Source organism: Nerophis lumbriciformis, linkage group LG23 (assembly GCF_033978685.3).
Source record: "Nerophis lumbriciformis linkage group LG23, RoL_Nlum_v2.1, whole genome shotgun sequence".
Taxonomy (NCBI): Eukaryota; Metazoa; Chordata; class Actinopteri; order Syngnathiformes; family Syngnathidae; genus Nerophis; species Nerophis lumbriciformis.
This window is the reverse complement of record NC_084570.2, coordinates 10292501-10302500: the sequence shown is the minus strand read 5'-3', so window position 1 is coordinate 10302500 and position 10000 is coordinate 10292501. Positions and strand designations below refer to the sequence as shown.

Here is a 10000-nt window from a genome sequence, read left to right as displayed (position 1 = left end):
TGGTAAGAGTCATTCAAATAACTATAACATATAGAACATGCTATACGTTTACCAAACAATCTGTCACTCCTAATCGCTAAATCCCATGAAATCTTATACGTCTAGTCTCTTAGGTGAATGAGCTAAATAATATTATTTGATATTTTACGGTAATGTGTTCATAATTTCACACATAAGTCGCTCCTGAGTATAAGTCGCACCCCCGGCCAAACTATGAAAAAAAACTGCGACTTATAGTCCGAAAAATACGGTAGTCAAAAAGCATGTTGTTTCAACGTTATGTTCACTATTCTTTATTTATTTTAAATTGCCTTTCAAATGTCTATTCTTGGTGTTGGGTTTTATCAAATACATTTCCCCCAAAAATGCGACTTATACTCCAGTGCGACTTAAATATGTTTTTTTCCTTCTTTATTGTGCATTTTCGGCAGGTGCAACTTATACTACGGTGCGACTTATACTCCGAAAAATACGGTACATGTAGCCTATTGTTTGTGCACACATTTGAAAAGATTATTTGGATTCGGACTACCTCCTGATGTGGCCTGAATTTAATGGGAAAAGATCAGATTTGAAGGACTTTGGAGCATTTAGACTGGCAAAAAAAAAAATCTAATTTGTGTCACTTGAGGGCAAACAAATCTAATTTGATGTGCAGGCCATATAAGCTTTTGGTAACACTTTAGTATGGGGAACATATTCACCATTAATTAGTTGCTTGTTAACATGCAAATTAGTAACATATTGGCTCTTAATTAGTCATTATTAAGTAAATAAATAAATGATAAATGGGTTATACTTGTATAGCGCTTTTCTACCTTCAAGGTACTCAAAGCGCTTTGACACTATTTCCACATTCACCCATTCACACACACATTCACACACTGATGGCGGGAGCTGCCATGCAAGGCGCTAACCAGCAGCCATCAGGAGCAAGGGGTGAAGTGTCTTGCCCAAGGACACAACGGACGTGACTAGGATGGTAGAAGGTGGGGATTGAACCCCAGCAACCCTCCGATTACTGGCACGGCCACTCTACCAACTTCGCCACGCCGTACTTATTAATGCCTTATTCTGCATGGCCTTATTATACAACCAGTAAGCCATTAACTAAGAGTCTTCCCCCAATAACCTCAGAATTATTGCTTATTAGTAGAGATGTCCGATAATGGCTTTTTTGCCGATATCCGATTTTGCAATATTGTCCAACTCTTGAGGTGGCGGGGGGTGTATATTGTAGCGTCCCGGAAGAGTTAGTGCTGCAAGGGGTTCTGGGTATTTGTTCTGTTGTGTTTATGTTGTGTTACGGTGCGGATGTTCTCCCGAAATGTGTTTGTCATTCTTGTTTGGTGTGGGTTCACAGTGTGGCGCATATTTGTAACAGTGTTAAAGTTGTTTATACAGTCAGCCTCAGTATGACCTGCATGGCTGTTGACCAAGTATGCTTTGCATTCACTAGTGTGTGTGAAAAGCCGTAGATATTATGTGATTGGGCCGGCACACAAAGGCAGTGCGCTCTGTACTTCTCCCTACGTCCGTGTACACAGCGGCGTTTTAAAAAGTCATAAATTGTACTTTTTGAAACCGATACCGATAATTTCCGATATTACATTTTAAAGCATTTATCGGCCAATAATATCGGCAGTCCGATATTATCGGACATCTCTACTTATTAGTAACCCTAACCATAACCCTTATATGTTCCCCTAGTCTCCAAATAACTTAATTTAGTCTTTGTTACTTTAATAAGCAACTAATTAATGGTGAATATGTTCCCCATACTAAAGTGTTACCATAATATTTTTCCAAAATGTGTCTGTTGATATTAATTAGATGTATATTATTTCTTGTAGGAAAAATTCATGTGGTTTTAGTACAATTTGGGGGACCTTTTGGAACTGATCACTGACAAAAACCGGGGTACCACTGTTTGAGGCCCTTTGAGGTTTGTTCAGGTTACCTTTTGGACTCTTGAAGCCCTGCAAAGTAAATCGCTTTTTAGCCACAGAGGATCTGTCCGTGTTGGGACTCGTCAGCGTCTCATCTGGAAGCAATGCGGTGGAATGTGGGAAACGAGAGAAGAAGACGGCGATCACAAACGCAGAAGGGAAACGCCAAAAGGAAACGAGGTGGGCGAGGGTGGTGAAGTGAAGAAGAGTAGGAGTCCAGATCAGTGAAAGAGACAAGAGTCGTTTTAAAATGAACCCTAGACGCCTTCAAGAGCATTCACCTTTGTGTCTGGGGGAAGAGTTGGTGTCGGACGTGGGGCTAGCCTCCGCCTTCTTCTCCTCTTGCTTTTTCTGGTTCCTTTGACTGCTGCTCCAAAAAGGGCTTTTGAAGACCACAAGATAACATCACCACCACAATATGAAGGTGCAAGATTGAGGTCTAAAAGGGTTCACCACCAACCTGAGGGAGATGGAGCTGTTGCTGGTGTGGGTTGGAGAGTCACCGCTCTTGTGCTGGCTGGCGTCTGCAAACGTTTCGACAGAAGGTTACGAACGCATCCAAAGTCACTGAAGCACGTATGTGGGAGCGCACAATACCTCTGTAGGCTTTCAGCTGTTGGGTGAGAACTTTGCGGATTTCATTCACCCACAATGTTTTGATTTCAGGCGATGGAGCCTAAATGTGACAATGTGAAACGGGAGCACAGTGAAACAGAAAATGGTGGAACAGTTCCTTTTGCATTACATGGCGGTATTTGACCAGCTTAAACTAAAACTAGGGGTATAGTTCTGTTATGTCCTTGTTTTAACATTGGTCCAGCATTCACATTTCAGCTGAAATCAGTTCGGTTACAATCAGGCCGAGACACACCGTTTCAAGTAAAGTGAACAGTAAGAGTTTCAACGACAGGAGTCACAAACCGCACATACCATTAACTAGATTAAAAAAAAAAAAATCACATTTATGACATAGTTTTCACTGAACCATAGGATGGGTACACAAATCTGTACTCTTATAGCATGGGTGTCAAACTCTGGCCCGCGGGCCAAATTTCACTTGGCCCGTGAGGAGATAACAAATTAACACTAGAGCTGGCCCGCCGATCATATACAGCAGCGGTGCCGCGGTACACCGCTAACTCTCATACTTGCCAAACCTCCCGGGAGACTTCCAAATTTCAGTGCCCCTCACGAGAATTAAAACGTCCCCTTTTCGTCCAGTCCAACAAGTGTTGGCCCAGTTACATAATATAAGCGGCTCTAACACGCACTCAGAAGTGAATGCAACGCATACTTGATCTTCAGCGATACAGGTTACACTGAGGGTGCCAGTATAAAAAAACTTTAACATTGTTAGAAATATACACCACACTGTGAATCTACACCAAACAAGAATGACAAACACATTTTGGGAGAACATCCGCACCGTAACACAACAGCAGGTATTTGCAGTACTAACTCTTCCGGGAAGCTACAACGTGTGTGTGTGTATGGGGGGGGCGGCGGGGTTTGGAGGTAGCGGGCGTGTATATTGTAGCGTCCAGGTGTTGTGCCGGATAATGCACCCCCGGCGTAGAATGCACCCCCTGACGGGAGTGTTGTATCAACTAAAGCCCACACTTAAAGTTTCCACGTGCAAGATTAAATATATTTGAAAAAGTTATTTAATAAGAAGCCAAAAGTGCAAAAACAATAATGTTCATGTTGGAGGAATTGTGAATGAATGAAATATGAAATCCGTGCTGCAGTCTGCAGGTGTACCTAATGTTGTGGCCCAGCAGCGACTGCAGCACAGATTTCATATTTCATTCATTCACAACTCCTCCAACACGAACATTATTTTTTAGCACTTTTGGCTTCTTATTAAATAACTTTTTTAAACAGATTCAATGTTGCACGTGGAAACTTTAAGTGTGAGCTTTAGTTGATATAACACTCCCGTCACGGGGTGCATTCTACGCCGGTGGTGCATTATCCGGCACAACACCTGAAGAGTTAGTACTGCAAAGTGTCCTGGGTATTTGTTCTGTTGTGTTTATGTTGTGTTACGGTGCGGATGTTCTCCCAAAATGTGTTTGTCATTCTTGTTTGGTGTGGATTCACAGTGTGGCGTATATTTGTAACAATGTTAAAGTTGATATACGGGCACTCTCAGTGTGAACTGTATCGCTGAAGATCAAGTATGCGTTGCATTCACGTGTGTGCGTACAGAAGCCGCTCATATCTTGTGACTAGGCGGGCACGTTGTTAGAAGGGATGAAAAGCGGATGTGACGTCAGCTCGTAGAGGACGTTAAAAGCAGTGCCTGTAAGGCACACCCCCAAGGCTGTGGAATACGAGAAATAATCACTGACGAACACCTTTGTTCGATAATGAAGGTTGCTTCAGCTCAAAGCCTGAGCCCCGACATTAATGAACTGGCATCCAAGAAAAGATGCCAGGTATCTGGCTTGGGCACATCAGATTAGATCAGTGTGTTGCAAACTGAGCAGTTTAAAGTCCTGAATGGTTGGTTTATTCATTATTTTATTTTCAAATTTATTAGCCTGTGGAAAAAGTAATGTTGATATTTACCTCAGAAGGCTGCAAATAGAAAAGAGGCATTCAATTTTTATTTAAATTATATTTGATATGCCATTGATATTTTTTAATTATTATTATTATTATTTGAAACTCGATTTTGCATGTCACTATAAAGTTATATAAGCCTTGCTTGTTCAATATTTAATGCAAAACTTGTTTGGGTCCCTATTAAAAGGTTAATTTGTTCAACCTTGGCCCGCGGCTTTGTTCAGTTTTACATTTTGGCCCACTCTGTATTTGAGTTTGACACCCCTGTCTTATAGGTACTGATCAAATTGCATCAGGACTATAGACTTAGACTTAAACAAACTTTAAAGCTCCACAAGGGAAAATGTTCCACACAGTAGCTCAGTTACAAAGGATGGAAAGGATAAGGATGGAAAGGATAATGCACACAAGGGCACAAAAAGAGGGTGAAAACAAAAACAACTTTAAGACTGTTACAAATATGCGCCACACTGTGAACCCACACCAAACAAGAATGACAAACACATTTCGGGAGAACATCCGCCTCGTAACACAACATAAACAAAACAGAACAAATACCCAGAACCCTTTGCAGCACTAATTCTTATACACCCCCGCCACCCCCCTACCAGCCACCTCAACCCCGCCCCCCCAACCTCAACCTCCTCATGTCCCAAATTCCAAGCTGCTGTTTTGAGGCATGTTAAAAAAAATAATGCACTTTGTGACTTCAATAATAAATATGGCAGTGCCATGTTGGCACTTTTTTCCACATTTTGGAAAACCTTGTTACATTGTTTAATGCATCCAGCGAGGCATCACAACAAAATTAGGCATAATAATGTGTTAATTCCACAACTGTGTGTATCGGTAGATATCGGTAATTAAGAGTTGGACAATATTGGAATATCGGATATCGGTAAAAAAGCCATTATCGGACATCTCTACATTTAACCCAAAATAGCAACGTAAACTTACCTGGACGATAAAGACTTCCTCTCTTGAATTACACCAAATCTCAAACTTCTTGTTGTCCCCTTTAGCGCTCTCTGTAATTCCCACTGCGCTCATCTGAGATGTGGAAAAGGCAGAGGGGGAAAGAGAGTTTTTGCAGCATTATAATACCATACGTGGGGATTGTGTTTCTAAAATGGCAGCAGACTCACATTAAGCGAGTGTTTGAAGCTGTAAGATGGAGCTTTTTCGTATCCCTCGCCGTTCTCCTCCCTCCTCTTACAGAAGAGCAGGGCCTTCTGGTGCAGGAACAGGTGCCTCTGCATGGGCTTGAACCTGGCCAAGTCCTTCACCTTCGCATGGCCTTTCTTGTGCTCGGTCCACACGCTGAAGGAGCCCTGCATCAGCAAGCGACCCAGCTCCGAGAGGTTCCCCTGAGAGCAGAAACGGATGCCACCGTCACTCCCCAGCTGCACAGACACAAAAAGATCTACCTCGCTAAAAATGCATGCGTGCCTCATATCCTGTAATGGCGATTAGGTGCATGGAGTCATTGACTGCTTTTAGGATGCCAAGAATGGAGGAGAGAGCTTCCTGGAGGTCGCTGCAGCCGTCACAACCTTTGCTGTATTTGATCAACTCCTGCACACCCACACACACACAAACACACGAACGCACAGTCACTTTTTTTTTTGCCTCACACAAACTTGACACCCCACCATCGCGCCATGTCACCTTCAACAGCAGCTGGTACTTGGTGATTCTCTGGACGGGTTTGAGGAGGTAGGAGTCCAATCCAAGTTTATGCTCCAGCTTCTTTTGACACTCCTGGTGCACAAACATTCAACAATTGATCGGTTGTATTGTGCAGCAATGAGGCGGAGGGATTGATCGTACACGCACAATATCCAGTGGTGCCTCCATACGAGTTTAATTGGAACTGTGATGCAGCTCGTACATTGAACGTCGGTCATTGAAATTAAATCAATTAAAATTGGTGCTTGGCCCCCACAAAATACTATTATTTTAACGTGCCTTTTAAAAGGAAACATTTACTTTTAGATAAAGTATCTTCTTCAAAGCTGCTTCTCCATCAAACACATCAGCGGCTTTTCCATATTTTTATGGATAAATGTCCGTTTAGGAATTATTTTAACATAATGCAGCTGCCAGTGGTTTTATGTTGACGTAGAGGTAGAGGTGAACGGCACCGTGTCACCCCCCCCTCTCAGTGAGCTGTGGAGTCCCCCAAGGCAGTATATTGGGGCCTTTAATGTTCCTAATATACATAAACGACTTGTCATCAGCATGCGACTGTGAATTGTTCTTGTTTGCGGATGACTCGGCCCTGCTGGTATCAGACAGGGACAAGTCACAGGTGGAGAAAATCCTAAGTGCTGAAGTCTGTAGAACTTGCACCTGGCTCGCTGACAACAAGCTATCCATACACTTGGGTAAAACGGAATCCATCCTATTTGGGTCCCACATCAACCTTAAGAAAGTCAGTGACTTCACTATAAAAGTGGGTGACATTGTTATCACCAGGAAAGATGAGGTCACCTACCTAGGTTCTATTCTAGAGGCTGATCTTTCCTATGATAAAATGGCAACCAAGGTAATCATAAAGGTCAACCAACGAACGAGATTTCTCTATAGAATCTCCTCTCTGGTCAACAAAAGCACCATGAAGATTCTAGCGGGAACTCTCGTTCAACCCTTTTTCGATTACGCATGCACCTCCTGGTAACCTAGCACCTCCAAGACCTGTAAATCTAGACTCTAAACATCCCAGAACAAGCTAGTCAGATTACTTCTAGACCTCCACCCCAGATCACACTTCACTCCTACCCACTTCTCCAAAGTGGGCTGACTCAGGGTGGAGGACAGAGTGAAACAACTTGCACTGAGCCTAGTCTATAAAATCCGCTACACTTCCCTGATACCGAAGTACATGTCAAACTACTTCCTTAACGTAAATGACCGCCATAACCACAACACCAGGGGGAGCTCCACTAACCACGTTAAACCCAGATTCCAATCTAACAAAGGTCTTAACTCATTCTCTTTCTATGCCACATCAATATGGAATGCACTCCCAACAGGTGTAAAAGAAAGGGCATCTCTATCCTCCTTCAAAACCGCAGTAAAAGAACACCTCCAGGCAACTTCAACCCTAAACTAACACCCTCCCCCCTTCCACATCCCCGGATTGTAAATAATCAAATGTAAATAATCAAATGTAGATACTTGTTCTTATGCTTTCTGATCTCTCTCTCTCTCTCTCTATGTCCACTACTTGCTGTACATATCCTACCAAGTCAGACCTACACTGTTCCTATGTCCATTTCTCTGATGATGCAATTGTTGATGACTGAAGTGTTGATATCAATCAAACCTAACACCCCCCGACCCTCCACATCCCACACCCCGGATTGTAAATAATGTAAATAATTCTATGTATATACTCTGATGATTAACTTGTGTGATGACTGTATTATGATGATAGTATATCTGATAGTATATATCTGTATCATGAATCAATTTAAGTGGACCCCGACTTAAACAAGTTGAAAAACTTATTGGGGTGTTACCATTTAGTGGTCAATTGTACGGAATATGTACTGCACTGTGCAATCTACTAATAAAAGTTTCAATCAATCAAAGTCTGTCCGGGGAGCAGAGGTGGGTAGAGTAGCCAGAAATTGTACTCAAGTAAGAGTACTATTACTTTAGAGATTTATTACTAAAGTAAAAGTAAGGAGTAGTCACCCAAATATTTACTTGAGTAAAAGTAAAAGTATGTTGTGAAAAAACTACTCAAGTACTGAGTAACTGATGAGTAACATACACACACACATATATATATATACATATATATATATATATACATATACACACACACATATACACATATATATATATATATATATATACACATATATATATATATATATATATATATATATATATATATATATATACATACATACATATACATTGATTGATACATACAGTATATAATTTATATTTATTTATTTTGCCGTTTTTGTTTACATGTTAAAGGTGTTTTAATAATTATACATGCATGTTTAACATATAGATTCCTTTCTTTCATGAAGACAAGAATATAAGTTGGTGTATTACCTGATTCTGATGACTTGCATTGATTGGAATCAGACAGTAGAGCTGATAACGTCCACGTTTTCAAATGGAGGAGAAAAAAAGTTCCTCCTTTCTGTCTAATACCACATGAAAGTGGTTGGTTTTTGGCATCTTATTTGTCCAGCTTCCATATTCGTTTTTATACACTTTACAAGAAATACATTGGCGGCAAACTCCGTAGCTTGCTAGCTTGTTTGCGATGGCTTTCGGAGACTCTTATTTTGAAAGCGCAGGCGCGATGGAGCGGCACTTTTATTGTGAAGACAGGAACTGTGCAGTCAGTCTTTAGGCTTTTGACAGGATGTACGGTTGAAATAAAAAAGGGTCTTTTTTCCTTCACACTTTTGATTGATTGATTGGAACTTTTATTTGTAGATTGCACAGTACAGTACATATTCCGTACAATTGACCACTAAATTGTAACACCCCAATAAGTTTTTCAACTTGTTTAAGTCAGGTCATGTGACCCCTGGCTCTGTTTGATTGGTCCAACGTCACCAGTGACTGCATCTGATTGGTGGAACGGAGTGAACGTCACCAGTGACTGTATTTGTTGAAACGCAGGCACTATGAAGGTCTGTCTGACAGACCAAAACAAACAAAGCGTGCATTAACAGATCGATAAAGATTAGTAGCGAGTAGCGAGCTGAATGTAGATAAAAGTAGCGGAGTAAAAGTAGCGGAGTAAAAGTAGCGGAGTAAAAGTAGCGTTTCTTCTCTATAAATATACTCAAGTAAAAGTAAAAGTAAAAGTATGTTGCATTAAAACTACTCTTAGAAGTACAATTAATCCCAAAAGTTACTCAAGTAGATGTAACGGAGTAAATGTAGCGCGTTACTACCCACCTCTGCCATGGAGTCTGTATTTTTTTAGTTTTTGTTGGGGGCGGCATGGCTCAGTTAGTAGAGTGGAGGGTTACTGGTTCGATCCCCGGCTTCTGCCATCCTAGTCACATCCGTTGTGTCCTTAAAGTTAAAGTACCAATGCTTGTCACACACACACTAGGTGTGGTGAAATTTGTCCTCTGCATTTTGACCCATCCCCTTGTTCCACCCCCTGGGAGGTGAGGGGAGCAGTGGGCAGCAGCGGTGACCGCGCCCGGGAATCATTTTTGGTGATTTAACCCCCAATTCCAACTCTTGATGCTGAGTGCCAAGCAGGGAGGTAATGGGTCCCATTTTTATAGTCTTTGGTATAACTCAACCCGGGGTTTGAACTCACAACCTACCGATCTCAGGGCGGACACTCTAACCACTAGGCCACTGATGAGCCTAGCCTTGAGCAAGACACTTCACCCATGCACAATTCATGTCATTTGAATGTGTCTGAAAATCAATAAACAAACGTTAAAAAAAATATATATATATATATTAACATCCTTGGC

General features: G+C 41.5%; 1 protein-coding gene across 4 annotated transcripts in view; it reads right to left on the bottom strand.

Annotated features, from left to right (window-relative positions):
- Positions 1 to 10000, bottom strand: part of mcf2la (mcf.2 cell line derived transforming sequence-like a) — a 141944-nt gene that overhangs the window by 8147 nt on the left and 123797 nt on the right. For 3 of the 4 annotated variants that reach the window (XM_072915865.1, XM_061985150.2, XM_061985152.2), the window contains 8 exons: positions 6189 to 6281; positions 5970 to 6095; positions 5666 to 5887; positions 5478 to 5570; positions 2547 to 2625; positions 2410 to 2473; positions 2231 to 2331; positions 1961 to 2044 (listed from right to left, as the gene is read on the bottom strand). In XM_072915865.1, coding sequence (XP_072771966.1) covers positions 1961 to 2044; positions 2231 to 2331; positions 2410 to 2473; positions 2547 to 2625; positions 5478 to 5570; positions 5666 to 5887; positions 5970 to 6095; positions 6189 to 6281 — 862 coding nt within the window. The remainder of the gene's footprint in view (positions 1 to 1960; positions 2045 to 2230; positions 2332 to 2409; positions 2474 to 2546; positions 2626 to 5477; positions 5571 to 5665; positions 5888 to 5969; positions 6096 to 6188; positions 6282 to 10000) is intronic. The other variant, XM_061985151.1, reaches the window with a different exon arrangement.